Here is a 15,746-nt window from a genome sequence, read left to right as displayed (position 1 = left end):
TTATCTATGCCCCTCATTATTTTACAGACTTCTATAAGATCACCCCTAAACCTCCTACTCTCCAGGGAAAAAAGTCTCAGTCTATCCAACCTCTCCCTATAAGTCAAACCATCAAGTCCCGGTAGCATCCTAGTAAATCTTTTTTGCACTCTTTCTAGTTTAATAATATCCTTTCGATAATAGGGTGACCAGAACTGTACACAGATCATGGCTGATCTGTGATCGAGCTCCATTTACCTGCCTTTGGCCCATATCCCTTAATACCTTTGGTTGCCAAAAAGCTATATATCTCAGATATAAATTTAGCAATTCAGCCAGCATGAATTGCTGTTTGCGGAAGAGAGTTCCAAACTTCTATCACCCTTTGTGTGTAGAAATATTTTCTAATCTCACTCCTGAAAGGTCTGGCTCTAATTTTTAGACTGTGCCCCCTACTCCTAGAATCCCCAACCAGCGGAAATAGTTTCTCTCTATCCACCCTATCTGTTCCCCTTAATATCTTAAAAACTTCGATCAGATCACCCCTTAACCTTTGAAACTCTGGAGAACACAACCCCAATTTGTGTTACCTCATCAAAAAACTCTATTAGGTTAGTTAAACACAATTTGCCGTTAACAACTCTGTGCTGGCTTTCCCTAATCAATCCACCCTCATCCAAGCGACTGTTAATTCTGTTCCGGATTATTGTTTCTAAACGTTTCCTCACCACTGAGGTTAAACTGACTGGCCTGTAGTTGCTGGGTTTATTCCTACACCCTTTTTTGAACAAGGGTGTAACATTTGCAATTCTCCAGTCCTCTGGCACCACTCCTGTATCTACGGATGTTTGGAAGATTATGGCCAGTACCTCCGCAATTTCCACCCTTCCTTCCCTCAGCGACCTAGGATGCATTCCAACCGGACCAGGTGACTTATCTACTTTAAGTACAGCCAGCATTTCTAGTACCTCCGCTTTATCAATTATTAGCCCAACCAGTATCTCAACTACATCTTCCTTTACTGAGACTTTGGCAGCATCTTCTTCCTTGGTAAAGACAGATGCAAAGTATTCATTTCGTACCTCGGCCATCCCCTCTGCCTCCATGCGTAGATCTCCTTTTTGGTCCCTAATCGGCCCCACCCCTCCTCTTACTACCTGTTTACATGCCTGTAGAAGTCTTTTGGATTCCCTTTCATGTTGGCCGCCAGTCTATTCTCATACTCTCTCTTCGCTCCTCTTATTTTCTTTTTCACTTCCCCTCTGAACTTTCTATATTCTGCCTGCTTCTCACTTGTATTATCAACCTGGCATCTGTCATACACCCTTTTTTCTGCTTCATCTTACTCTCTATCTCTTTTGTCATCCAGAGAGCTCTAGCTTTAGTTACCCTACCTTTCCCCCTCGTGGGAATGTACCTAGACTGTATCCGAACCATCTCCTCCTTAAAGGACGCCCATTGTTCAATTACAGATTTGCCTGCCAATCTTTGGATTCCAATTTATCCGGGCCAGATCCGTTCTCATGCCACTGAAATTGGCCCTCCTCCAACTGAGTATTTTTATTCTAGGGTGGTCCATGTCCTTTTCCATAGTTATTCTAAACCTGATACGATGATCGCTGTTCCCTCAATGTTCCCCCACTGGCACTTGCTCCACTTGGCCCACCTCATTCCCCAGAATTAAGTCCAGCAATGCCTCCTTCCTCATTGGCCAGAAACATATTGGTCTAGAAAGTTCTCCTGAACACACTTCAAAAATTCCATCCCCTCTTTGCCCCTTATATTACTGTCCCAGTCTATATTAGGATTGTTGAAGTCCCCAGTTATCACTACTCTATGGCTTTTGCACCTCTCTGTAATTTTCCTGTAAATTTGCTCCTCTATCTCCTTCCCACTAGTTGGTGGCCTATAGAATACACCCAGTGGTGTAATGGCACCTCTATTGTTTCTTAACTCTAACCAAATAGATTCTGTCCTTGACCCCTCCAGAACATCCCCGCTCTCCAATACTGCAATATTCTTCTTAATGAATGCTGCCACCCCCACCCTCCTTTCTTCCCTTCCCTATCTCTCCTGAACACCTTGTGTCCAGGGATATTTAGTACCCAATGCTGCCTTTTTTTGAACCAGGTCTCTGTTATTGCCACAACATCATATTCCCATGTTTCTCCTTTCCACTGCTACATCTTTGTGCCCATCCCTCTGCCAAATTTGTTTAAACCACCCCCCGCGGCACCAGTGAACCTCCCCGCGAGGACATTGGTCCCAGCTCTGTTGAGGTGCAACCCATCCGGCCTGTACAGGTCGCACGTCCCCCAGAACTGGTCCCAATGTCCCAGGAATCTAAAGCCCTCCCCTCCTGCACCATCTCTCCAGCCATGCATTGATCTGCTCTATCCTCCTATTTCTATACTCACTAGTGTATTGCACCAGGAGTAATCCGGAGGTTACTGCCTTTGAGGTCCTGCTTCTTAATTTCTTTCCTAACTCCTTAAAATCTGCCTGCAGGACCTCATCCCTCTTTCTACCCATGTTGTTGGTACCGATATGGACCATGCCCTCTGGCTGTTCACCCTCTCGCTCCAGAATGTTCTGCTGCTGGTCAGTGATATCCTTAACCCTGGCACCAGGGAGGCAACATACCATCCTGGAATCCTAAATATCCCTGGATACAAGATGAAAACGTAAAATTACAAAGGGATATTGATAGATTAGATGAATGGGCAAAACTGTGGCAAATGGAATTCAATGCAGGCAAATGTGAGGTCATCCACTTTGGATCAAAAAAGGATAGAACAGGGTACTTTCTAAATGGTAAAAAGTTAAAAACAGTGGATGTCCAAAGGGACTTGGGGTTCAGATACATAGATCATTGAAGTGTCATGAACAGGTACAGAAAATAATCAATAAGGCTAATGGAATGCTGGCCTTTATATCTAGAGGACTGGAGTACAAGGGGGCAGAAGTTATGCTGCAGCTATACAAAACCCTGGTTAGACCGCACCTGGAGTCCTGTGAGCAGTTCTGGGCACCGCACCTTCGGAAGGACATATTGGCCTTGGAGGGAGTGCAGCGTAGGTTTACTAGAATGATACCTGGACTTCAAGGGTTAAGTTACGAGGAGAGATTACACAAATTGGGGTTGTATTCTCTGGAGTTTCGAAGGTTAAGGGGTGATCTGATCGAAGTTTATAAGATATTAAAGGGAACAGATAGGGTGGATAGAGAGAAACTATTTCCGCTGGTTGGGGATTTTAGGAGTAGGGGGCACAGTCCAAAAATTAGAGCCAGACCTTTCAGGAGCGAGATTAGAAAACATTTCTACACACAAAGGGTGGTAGAAGTTTGGAACTCTCTTCCGCAAACGGCAATTGATGCAAGCTCAATTGCTAATTTTAAATCTGAGATAGATAGCTTTTTGGCAACCAAAGGTATTAAGGGATATGGGCCAAAGGCAGGTATATGGAGTTAGATCACAGATCAGCCATGATCTTATCAAATGGCGGAGCAGGCACGAGGGGCTGAATGGCCTATTCCTGTTCCTATATTCCTACGTTCCTATAATCACGTCTGCAGCTGCAGAAACACCTGTCTGCTCCCTTAACCATAGAATCCCCAATCACTATCGCTCTCTTGACCTTTCTCCACCCCCCTGTACAGTTGAGCCATGCATGGTGCTGTGGACTTGGCTCTGGCTGCACTCCTCAGAGGAACCCTCTCCCTCACCAGTTTTCAGAACTGAATACTGGTTAGAGAGTGAGTCAGGGGACTCCTGCACTACCTGCCTGGCAGTCACCCAGTCCCTCTCTGCCTGCACTTTGTTAAACTATGGGGTGACCACCTCCTGAAACCTGCTATCCATGTAGCTCTCAGTCTCACCCATCCTTGGGAACATCCTCACCGCATCCACCATCTTATATGTTTCAATAAGATCACCTCTCATTCTTCTGAACCCCAATGAGTAGAGTCCCAATCTACTCAACCTCTCCTCATATGTCCGCCCCCTCATCCCCGGGATTAACCGAGTGAACCTTCTTTGTACTGCCTCGAGAGCAAGTATGTCTTTTCTTAAGTATGGAGACCAAAACTGTATGCAGTATTCCAGGTGCGGTCTCACCAATACCTTATATAACTGCAGCAATACCTCCCTGTTTTTATATTCTATCCCCCGAGCAATAAAAGCCAACATTCCGTTGGCCTTCTTGATCACCTGCTACACCTGCATAGTAACTTTTTGATCTTCTTGCACTGGGACCCCCAGATCCCTTTGTACTGCAGTACTTTCCAGTTTCTCGCCTTTAAGATAATAACTTGCTCTCTGATTTTTCCTGCCAAAGTGCATAACCTCACATTTTCCAATATTGTATTGCATCTGCCAAATCTCCGCCCACTCACCCAGCCTGTCTGTATCCCCTTGTAGGTTTTTTATGTCCTCCTCGCTCTCTACTTTCCCTCCCATCTTTGTATCATCTGCAAACTTTGATATGTTACACTCGGTCCCCTCCTCCAAATCGTTAATATAGATTGTAAAGAGTTGGGGACCCAGCACCGACCCCTGCGGAACACCACTGGCTACTGGTTGCCAGTCCGAGAATGAACCATTTATCCCAACTCTCTGCTTCCTGTTAGATAACCAATCCTCCACCCATGCCAGAATATTACCCCCAATCCAGTGATTCTTTATCTTGAGCAATAATCTTTTATGTGGCACCTTGTCGAATGCCTTCTGGAAGTCCAAATACACTACGTCCACTGGTTCCCCTTTATCCACCCTGTACGTTATGTCCTCAAAGAACTCAAGCAAATTTGTCAGACATGACTTCCCCTTCGTAAAGCCATGCTGACTTTGTCCTATTAAATTATGTTTATCCAAATGTTCCGCTACTGTCTCCTTGATAATAGACTCCAAAATTTTACCCACCACAGATGTTCGGCTAACTGGTCCATAATTTCCAGCCTTCTGCCTACTGCCCTTTTTAAATAACGGTGTTACATTAGCAGTTTTCCAATCTGCCGGGACCTTTGCCGAGTCCAGAGAATTTTGGAAAATTATTACCAAAGCATCCACAATCCCTACTGCCACTTCCCTCAAGACCCTCGGATGTAAGCCGTCAGGTCCAGGGGATTTATCCGCCTTGAGTCCCATTATTTTACTGAGTACCAATTCCTTAGTGATTTTAATCGTATTTAGCTCCTCCCCCCCCCTAGAGCCCCCTGTTTGTCCAGTGTTGGGATATTCTTAGTGTTCTCTACCGTAAAGACTGAAACAAAATATTTGTTCAGCATTTTTGCCATCTCCATGTTTCCCACCATTAATTTCCCGGTCTCATCCTCTAAGGGACCTATGTTTGCCTTAGCCACCCTTTTTCTTTTTATATAACTGTAGAAACTCTTGCTATCTGTTTTTATATTTTTTGCTAATTTATTTTCATAATCTATCTTCCCTTTCTTAATCAATCCTTTAGTTACTTTTTGCTGTCTTTTGAAGACTTCCCAATCTTCTATCCTCCCACTAAGTTTGGCTACCTTATATGTCCTTGTTTTCAGTCGGATACTATCTTTAATTTCTTTACTTAGCCACGGATGGCTGTCATTTCTTTTACACCCTTTTTTCCTCAGTGGAATATATATTTTTTGAAAGTTGTAAAATAACTCCTTGAATGAACACCACTGCTCATGTACCGTCTTACCCTTTAATCTATTTTCCCAGTCCACTTTAATCAATTCCGCTCTCATACCATCATAGTCTCCTTTATTCAAGCTCAGTACGCTTGTTTGAGAACCAACCTTCTCACCCTCTCATTGGATATGGAATGTAACCATGTTATGGTCACTCATTCCAAGGGGATCCTTAACGAGGACATTATTAATTAATCCTGGCTCATTACACTTCTTATCACACTTAGTTCCTGTGTCACTCTCTTATTAACACTTAAACAATATCCATTTCTAAACTACTCACATCCACCATTATACATAGCAGCAGTCGTCCCAACACCAGGTGACAATGCTGCACCTCCCAATTCCTGTACCACTGATGGCAAATCAGGCTCCTTTTCTTCATGATGCTGCTGGGAATAGGGGTGGGGATATGGGTCAGGGGTAAAGGCAGATGGTGGAAGCTCAGAGGGTATTCAGGTATTAACATGATGAGTTCTCCTAGAACATAACATCCCCTCCCGTACTGTCAGACCCCCCCCCTCCAACCAACACCTGAAAATACTCCTATAGCACAGCTCCTCCTTCAACAATGCCCTTCTCAGGTCACCCTTCTCCACACGGTCCCATACCCCAAATCCTCCAGCCCCTCTGCATATTCCCACACCTGACCCGCCCCTCACCGACCTCTTCCCAATGGTCCTAGTCCCCACCTTGTCCTCCCATGCCCCAGTCCCCCTTAAGCGTATTAGAATTAGTACTCAATTCACTGTTTATAGGATCAGGAGAAGGCCATTCAGCCCCTTGAGCCTGTTCCGTCACTTAATCAGATCATGACTGATCTGTTCCTCAACTCAGTTTAGCCGCCTTTGCTCCATATTCCTTGATATCCTTACCTAACAAGTTTTATCTGTCAATGGCAGCACAGGAGATCGGCATGTATAACTATTTGATTTCCTCTAGCATTTAGCATGGTCGTCCCTCTCCTGACGGTACTTTTTCTGGGATATGGTGATGGCCTCCAGTATTTCACAAGTGGGAGCCTAGGCAGCGAGACTCAGCAGTCGATTCGATGGTAGGGACATCAGTCAAGCCTGATCCTGACCTTAACCAATATCTCCACACAGTGGGTTACTGAATAGTGATGAGGAGCAGGAAATCTGGCTCAATTTATCCCTACTTAACCTATGGCACTGATGCCAATTGTTGTGGTGCTGGATCCCTGCCCTGACTAAGATCACACAGTGCACAAACCAGGAATCAAACCTTGCCGGTCTCGATAGTTTAGTTCCACACTCAGCCGTAGCTACACAATATAAAGAGGGATAACAAGGGATGCCCATTCACCCTTACAACACCGAGCAACAGTCAAATCACTCAATGAACCCTGGATTTACAATGGATTTAATCTCACCTTAATACGTTCGACAATGACAAACGCTTCATCAGGTGCAACTGTATTGCTTCCTAGAACAGAGGACAGTGTCCACTTCAGGGGCTTGATCAAAAGCAGCCCCACCCCCCAGGCCAGCCAGCCAGCATCAACACTCGCTGCAAAATTCGACTCCTTCTGAATCAGCCCTCGTCTTAGGAGTGAAGCAAAGATTGGACAACAGTTAGAGTCAAAATAAGACAGTCAGACACGTACAGAATTAGCAAACTATACAACAGTAAGCTTTGAAAATCTGAGATTAGCAGCACTGAGAACGTTTCAGTATAGTGGTGGGTGTGTGAAATTTCACACTACATCCGGACCTGAACTCAGCAGTACAATTTTAGATTGTGTCCTTCCAAACTTGTGCTGTGTCTGGAGAGAGCCTTGTGAGCAAAGTACAGGTGTCACGGTTGGTCATTGTGTGGGATGCAATCGGAGATGCTGCACTGAGCATCAGACGCGTACTCACCTTGTGCAATGTTGCTCCACAACATACATCAAGTGACAAACTAAATAAACCACTTTAAGCATTTTCAAAGGGCATTACACTTTTACAGAGACAGTCTTCTCATGAGAAAACCTTTAAAAAAGTTTTAAAAATTGACTTCAGCATTTTCCTCTCTCATCCACATTGCTGTTTGAGTATTTTTGTTTCAAGTGGAACGTTCCATTTTTGAAGTGATTCTGCAATACTCTCAGAGGGCCCTATTTGTACTGTGGGGGAATTCCACATCACTGGAATAACAAACACTTGTGAATGAGCATGCAGCTGTTTCAAAGTCCTGATTTGGGACTCCATTTTGGGCTGCAGGAGCTTCGCTGATGCCTGGAAAAGATGTGTATGGCACGGGGAGGGGGGAGTAGAAGAGAGGAAAAGTACAAGAGAAGGGGGAAGTGCACATAGAAGAGGGGAAACATTTCTAGCTGTAACATCTGCAACTCCCTCAGGCAGCACTCTTTATATTGTTGCTGGCTCTGGCAAAACTCACCTCATTTAAGCGCTTCTCGGGTTAAGAACATGAGAAATAGGAGCCTGCTCAGCCATTCAATATCCCAATTCAATATTCAATATTCAATATCCTGCTTTGGATACTGTTGGGGGAGATGGCTTATCAGGGGAAAGCAGCAAGAGCCAAGTTCATGGCACCACGGGTGGCTCTGCTGCACAGGAGGGGAGGAAGAAGAGTGGCAGGCCTATAGTGAGAGGGGATTCAATTGTAAGGGAACAGATAGGTGTTTCTGTGGCCGCAAACGTGACTCCAGGATGGTATGTTGCCTCCCTGGTGCTAGGGTCAAGGATGTCATGGAGCGACTGCAGGGCATTCTGGAGGGGGAGGGTGAACAGCCAGTAGTCGTGGTCCATATCGGTACCAACGACATAGGTAAAAAAAAGGGATGAGGTCCTGCAAGGTGAATTTAAGGAGTTAGGAGATAAATTAAAAAGCAGGACCTCAAAGGTAGTGATCTCAGGATTACTACCAGTGCCACGTGCTAGTGAGTATAGGAACAGGAGAATAGACCAGATGAGTGCGTGGCTGCAGGGATGGTGTAGGAGGGAGGGATTTAGATTCCTGGGACATTGGGACCGGTTCTGGGGAAGGTGGGACCTGTACAAGCGGGACGGGTTACACCCGAGCAGGACCGGGACCGATGTCCTCGCGGGGGTGTTTGCTAGTGCTGTTGGGGAAGGTTTAAACTAGAATGGCAGGGGCATGGGAACCTGAGCAGGGAGACAGAGGAGGGGGAAACAAGGACAGAAACAAAAAAGACAGAAAGGGAAGAAGCAATAGTGGAAGGCAGAGAAAACAAAGGCGAAGAATAAAGAGGGCCATAGTGCAAAATAAAACCAAGATGACGAGCAATCTTACAAAGACAAGTCTGAAGGCATTGTGTCTAAATGCGCGGAGCATTCGCAATAAGCTAGATGAATTAACAGCGCAGATAGATATTAACGGTTATGATATAGATGCGATTATGGAGACATGGCTGCAGGGTGACCAAGGATGGGAACTGAACATCCAGGGGTATTCAATATTTAGGAAGGACAGGCAAAAAGGGAAAGGAGGTGGGGTAGCGTTGTTAGTAAAGGAGGAAATCAATGCAATAGTGAGGAAGGATATTGGCTCGGAAAATCACAATGTGGAATCTGTATGGGTGGAGCTAAGAAACACCAAGGGGCAGAAAACGTTGGTGGGGATTGTCAATAGGCCCCCAAACAGTAGTGGAGATGTAGGGGAGGGCATTAAACAGGAAATTAGAGACGCATGCAAGAAGGGTACAACTATAATCATGGGTGACTTTAATTTACATATAGATTGGTCAAACCAAATTAGCAATAATACTGTGGGGGAGGAATTCCTGGAGTGTGTACGTGATGGTTTTCTAGACCAATCCGTTGAGGAACCAACTAGAGAACAGGCGATCCTAGACTGGGTATTGTGCAATGAGAGAGGATTAATTAACAATCTTGTTGTGTGGGGTCCCTTTGGGAAGAGCGACCATAACATGAGAGAATTCCTCATTAAGATGGTAAATAGCGAGGAGGATAGCCTCAGTCTGCAGGACGATATAGATGGGTTGGTCAGATGGGCGGAACAGTGGCAAATGGAATTTAACCCGGAAAAGTGCGAGGTGATGCACTTTGGAGGGACTAACAAGGCAAGGGAATACACAATGAATGGGAGGACCCTAGGCAAGACAGAGGGTCAGAGGGATCTTGGTGTGCAAGTTCACAGATCCCTGAAGGCGGCGGAACAGGTAGATAAGGTGGTAAAGAAGGCATATGGGATACTTGCCTTTATTAGCCGAGGCATAGAATATAAGAGCAAGGAGGTTATGATGGAGCTGTATAAAACACTGGTTAGGCCACAGCTGGAGTACTGTGTGCAGTTCTGGTCGCCACACTACAGGAAGGATGTGATCGCTTTGGAGAGGGTGCAGAGGAGATTCACCAGGATGTTACCAGGGCTGGAGCGCTTCAGCTATGAAGAGAGACTGGGAAGATTGGGTTTGTTTTCCTTGGAGCAGAGGAGGCTGAGGGGGGACATGATTGAGGTGTACAAAATTATGAGGGGCACAGATAGGATGGATACTAAGGAGCTTTTTCCCTTCGTTGAGGGTTCTATAACAAGGGGACATAGATTCAAGGTAAAAGGCGGGAGGTTTAGTGGGGATTTTAGAAAGAACTTTTTCACCCAGAGGGTGGTTGGAGTCTGGAACTCACTGCCTGAAAGGGTTGTGGAGGCAGGAACCCTCACAACGTTCAAGAAGCATTTGGATGAGCACTTGAAATGCCATAGCATACAAGGCTACGGACCAAATGCTGGAATATGGGATTAGAGTAGACAGGGCTGATGGCCGGCGCGGACACGATGGGCCGAAGGGCCTCTATCCGTGCTGTATGACTCTATGACTCTATGAAGTAGTTGAATCCGAAACTAGGGTCCTGAATCTAAATAAAGGAAATTACGAAAGTATGAGGTGCGAGTTGGCTATGATAGATTGGGGAACTTTACTAAAAGGGATGATGGTGGATAGGCAATGGCTAATATTTAAAGAACGTGTGCAGGAATTACAACAATTATTCATTCCTGTCTGGCGCAAAAATAAAACAGGAAAGGTGGCTCAACCATGAAATTAGGGATAGTATTAGATCCAAAGAGGAGGCATATAAAATTGCCAGAAAAAGCAGCAAGCCTGAGGATTGGGAGCAGTTCAGAATTCAGCAAAGGAGGACAAAGAGATTGATTAAGAGGGGAAAAATAGAGTATGAGAGTAAACTAGCAGGGAACATAAAAACTGACTGTAAAAGCTTCTATAAATATGTCAAGAGAAAAAGATTAGTGAAGACAAATGTAGGTCCCTTACAGTCAGAAATGGGGGAAATTATAATGGGGAACAAAGAAATGGCAGAACAATTAAACACATACTTTGGTTCTGTCCTCACAAAGGAGGACACAAATAACCTCCCAGAAATGTTAGGGAACCAAGGGTCTGGTGAGAGGGAGGAAATGAAGGAAACCAGTATTAGTAAAAAATAGTGCTTGGGAAATTAATGGGGCTAAAGGCTGACAAATCCCCAGGGCCTGATAACCTACATCCCAGAGTACTAAAGGAAGTGGCCCTGGAAATAGTGGATGCATTGGTGATCATCTTCCAAAATTCTATAGACTCGAACAGTTCCGACAGATTGGAGGGTGGCAAATGTAACCCCACTATTTAAAAAAGGAGGGAGAGAAAAAACAGGGAATTACAGACCAGTTAGCCTAACATCAGTAGTGGGGAAAATGCTAGAGACTATTATAAAAGATGTGATAACAGAACACTTGGAGGGCATTAACAGGATTGGACAAAGTCAGCATGGGTTTATGAAAGGGAAATCAAGCTTAACAAATCTACTGGAGTTTTTTGAGGAGATAACTAGTAGAATAGATAGGGGAGAACCAGCAGATGTGGTGTACTTGGATTTTCAGAAGACTTTTGATAAGGTCCCACACAAGAGGTTAGTGTGCAAAATTAAAGCACATGGGAATGGGGGGAATATACTGGCATGGATTGAGAATTGGTTGACAGACAGGAATCAGAGAGTAGGAATAAACGGGTCTTTTTCCGGGTGGCAGGCAGTGACTAGTGGGGTACCACAGGGATCAGTGCTTGGGCCCCAGCTATTCACAATATATATCAATGATTTGGATGAGGGAACTGAATGTAACATTTTCAAGCTTGCAGACGACACAAAGCTGGGGTGGAATGTGAGCTGTGAGGAGGATGCAAAGAGGCTCCAATGTGATTTAGACAAGTTGGGTGAGTGGGCAAGAACATGGCAGATGCAGTGTAACGTGGATAAATGTGAGGTTATCCACTTTAGTTGTAAAAACAGCAAGACAGATTATCTGAATGGTGATAGATTGGGAAAAGGGGAGGTGCAACGAGACCTGGGTGTCCTTGTACACCAGTCGCTGAAAGCGAGCATTCAGGTGCAGCAAGCAGTTAGGAAGGCGAATGGTATGTTGGCCTTCATTGCAAGAGGATTTGAGTACAGGAGCAGGGATGTCTTACTGCAGTTATACAGGGCCTTGGTGAGACCACATCTGGAGTATTGTGTGCAGTTTTGGTCTCCTTATCTGAGGAAGGACGTCCTTGCCATGGAGGGAGTGCAACAAAGGTTTACCAGACTGATTCCTAGGATGGCAGGACTGACGTACGAGGAGAGATTGGGTCGACCAGGCCTATATTCACTGGAGTTTACAAGAATGAGAGGTGATCTCATCGAAACATAAAATTCTAACAGGACTAGACAGACTAGATGCAGGGAGCATGTTCCTGATGGCTGGGGAGTCCAGAATCAGGGGTCACAGTCTCAGGATACGGGGTATGCCATTTAGAACTGAGATGAGGAGAAATTTCTTCACTCAGAGGGTGGTGAACCTGTGGAATTCTCTACCACAGAAGGCAGTGGAGGCCAAGTCATTAGATGTATTCAAGAAGGAGATAGATATATTTCTTAATGCTAAAGGGATCAAGGGATATGGGGAAAAAGCGGGAACAGGGTACTGAATTAGACGATCAGTCATGATCATTTTGAATGGCGGAGCAGGCCCGAAGGGCCGAATGGCCTACTCTTGCTCCTATTTTCTATGTTTCAATAAGATCATGGCTGTTCTTCAACCTCAACCCCACTTTCCCACCCAATCCCCATATCTCTTGATTCCCTTCGAGTCCAAAAATCTTTCGATCTCAGCCTTGAATATACTCAATGACTGAACATTCACAGCCCTCTGGGATAGAGAATTCCAAAGATTCACAACCCTGAGTGAAGAAATTTTTCCTCATCTCAGTCCTTCATTAGCATAGCTGGATCATTTAATTTACAATACTCTCATCCAAGCTGGGGCCAGCACTGGGCGAAGCATGGAAGGCAAATTTAGTATTAGGCTAAGTTAAGGAATGATGTGTATTTATTCTGAGATCATCCCAGATGTCAGATCACCTTTAAAGACTTGGCATCCTCTGCCTGCCCAAGCTCACAATAACCTGCTCACTAATACAGCACGAGAACCTGCTCACTAATGCAGCCAGACATTCAAGCACAGTACAAGTCCAATAAATAGCAGCCGATATTACTGGGGTTATAATGCATGGAACACGGTGCTGGTGTACAATACACACAAAACATAGTGGTGTGTGTGTGTGTGTGTGTGTGTGTGTATAAAATGCCACAAAGAACTTGATCTCAGAGCCCTTAACAGGAACAAGACAAAGAATGCACATAAGCAGGCGATAAGGCAGCTCTGAATGTTGCTTTTGAAGGCAGGGAGAGCAGTGACAAGCCAGAGATGCTGGGGGAGGGAGTTCTGGGGCGTAAGGGCACAGTGAATGTCTGCTAATAGTGCAGTGGAGGGATGAGGAAGCAAGAATTCGGGCAGTTGTGGAAGAGCAGAAGGTGGGTTTAGGAATCCATGGTTGGAGTTCAGATACAGCAAGATTATGCAGAGATTTGAAGGCAAAAACAAGGATCTTAGGAAATTGTCTGGGCCAAATAGTCAGAGCTGGAGAAGGATAGAGGGGATTTGGCAGTGGGGCTTGTGTAGGGAAGGGGACAGGCCACAGGGACAAGCTACGGTTTGTACAGAACAAGCGCCTGAGAAATTGTGTCTGGAGGTGATAAAAGTGTGCCAGGGCCCTTGAAATCAATGGATAAAGCAGGAAAGGCAAAGATTAGAGGTGGGAGCTGACTGCACATTAACCAAGGGGGTCAGTGCTGAGAATGAGGGAGTCAGGGATGGAGCCTGGTCATGGGGGCAGCTGTGGGATTTAATATGCAGCAAGTACATAAGAAAAGATCCTAAGATGTGAGGGGGTTTTTGGCCGATTCTCCCTCCTTAAGGCACGGACCCGAACGTTTTATCAATGAATAGTGGGCCAGAATATTCAACTACAGGGGGCGTCACCAGAAAGCTTGTTCTCCTCAGCCTCGACCCCTCCTCACCCTCCCCGAGGCCCGGGGACCCCCTCCTCACCCTCCCCGAGGCCCGGGGACCCCCTCCTCCTCACCCCCTCCTCCTCCTCACCCCCTCCTCCTCCTCACCCCCTCCTCACCCTCCCCGAGGCCCGGGGACCCCCTCCTCCTCCTCCTCCTCACCCCCTCCTCCTCACCGCCCGGGGACCCCCTCCTCCTCCTCCTCCTCCTCACCCCCCGAGGCCCGGGGACCCCCTCCTCACCCCCCGAGGCCCGGGGACCCCCTCCTCACCCCCCGAGGCCCGGGGACCCCCTCCTCACCCTCCCCGAGGCCCAGTCATTCAGTCCCGGCCACCGCTACCCCCACCTGGCCATGTCCTCCAGCACCGTCCCCAGGCCCAGGGGCGCCGAGCCCTTCCTCTGGAACCAGCCGCCGAGCTCCCGCGGGGTGAAGCTGACCCGCCCCCGCCGGCCTGCGGCCTCCAGGGTCAGCGCCGTCCAGAAGCCGAGTTTACTGTCCCATTCCGAGCAGTTCACCTCGCGGTTCTGTTTGAAGGCCGAGAATAGGAAGGCCATGCGCTCATCGTCGCTCCAATCGGAACAAAACTCATCCACCGCCGGCTCCGCCATCGCCCGGCAGCAAAACACCCCAAAGCGGAACTCCGAACACTAATCGAGGCCGAGGCCGCGGCCGCGGCCAGGCCGCTTCATCCTGTCAGTCAGTGTGATGGACAGCGCCGTCCACCAATAGGAACTCGGTCACCACGCCCGCCCTCGCCAATCAGACTGGGGGGCGGGGCTTTATAAATATCCCCATCGCTTTGAGTCCTGACCAGCAGAGGGCGACATCGCCCAGAATTACACAGCAAGAGGCCACTCGGCCCCACGGCTCTGTGCTGGTGTTTAAGCTCCACGCTGGGCCTCCTCCCTCCCTCCCTCCCTCCCTCATCTCACCCTCTCCTTCTATTCCTTTCTCCCTCATTTGTTTATCCAGTTTCCCCTTAAATGCACCTCAACTATTCCTTCTCACCACTCTCTAGGTAAAGAGATTGTCCCTAAATTCCCTATTGGATTTATTAGTGACTACCTTATATTTATGGCCCCACAAGTGGAAACATCGACCCCATCAAACCAAACCAAGCAAATGGCATGTTGGCCTTTATTGCAAGGGGGTTGGAGTACAAGAGTAAGGGAGTCTTACTACAATTGTACAGGGCTTTGCTGAGACCTCACCTGGAGTACTGCGTACAGTTTTGGTCTCCTTATCTAAGGAAGGATATACTTGCCTTTGAGGCGGTGCAACGAAGGTTCACCAGATTGATTGCTGGGATGAGAATGTTGTCCTACGAGGAGAGATTGAGTAGAATGGGCCGATACTCCCTGGAATTTAGAGAGATGAGAGATGATCTAATTTAAACATACAAGATTCTGGGAGGGCTTGAGAGGGTAGATGCTGAGAGGTTGTTTCCCCTGGCTGGAGAGTCTAGAACGAGAGTGCAACGGAGCACAGAGTGAGCAGCTGAGAGTTTGGTGAGTGTGTGAGTACGGTGAAGTGGGGGAAGGAGGTGCTGCTTTGCCTTGCTTTTCCTAAATTTTCCGGAGAGCGGCGGCGGACCTGAGCAGCAGAAGACTGAGAGTGGGGGATAAAAGCAGCAGCAGACCTGCAACAAGAGAAAACTACTGTGCGACGTCACAGGTGAGGCAGGAGAGTCTGAG

At 46.7% G+C, this 15,746-nt stretch overlaps 1 protein-coding gene across 2 annotated transcripts in view; it reads right to left on the bottom strand.

Moving 5' to 3' along the window:
* The window catches only part of chmp7 (charged multivesicular body protein 7), a 47,519-nt gene extending 32,763 nt beyond the window's left edge, over positions 1 to 14,756 (bottom strand). The window contains exons 1-2 of one of the 2 annotated variants that reach the window (XM_068001410.1): positions 14,398 to 14,756; positions 7,052 to 7,223 (exon numbers count right to left, since the gene is read on the bottom strand). In XM_068001410.1, the coding sequence (XP_067857511.1) occupies positions 7,052 to 7,223; positions 14,398 to 14,660 (435 nt within the window). In that variant the 5' untranslated portion in view covers positions 14,661 to 14,756. The remainder of the gene's footprint in view (positions 1 to 7,051; positions 7,224 to 14,397) is intronic. The other variant, XM_068001411.1, reaches the window with a different exon arrangement.
* Between the last annotated feature and the right edge of the window lie 990 nt (positions 14,757 to 15,746).

This window comes from Heptranchias perlo, chromosome 20, assembly GCF_035084215.1.
Source record: "Heptranchias perlo isolate sHepPer1 chromosome 20, sHepPer1.hap1, whole genome shotgun sequence".
NCBI lineage: Eukaryota > Metazoa > Chordata > Chondrichthyes > Hexanchiformes > Hexanchidae > Heptranchias > Heptranchias perlo.
This window is presented reverse-complemented; position numbering and strand designations above follow the sequence as displayed.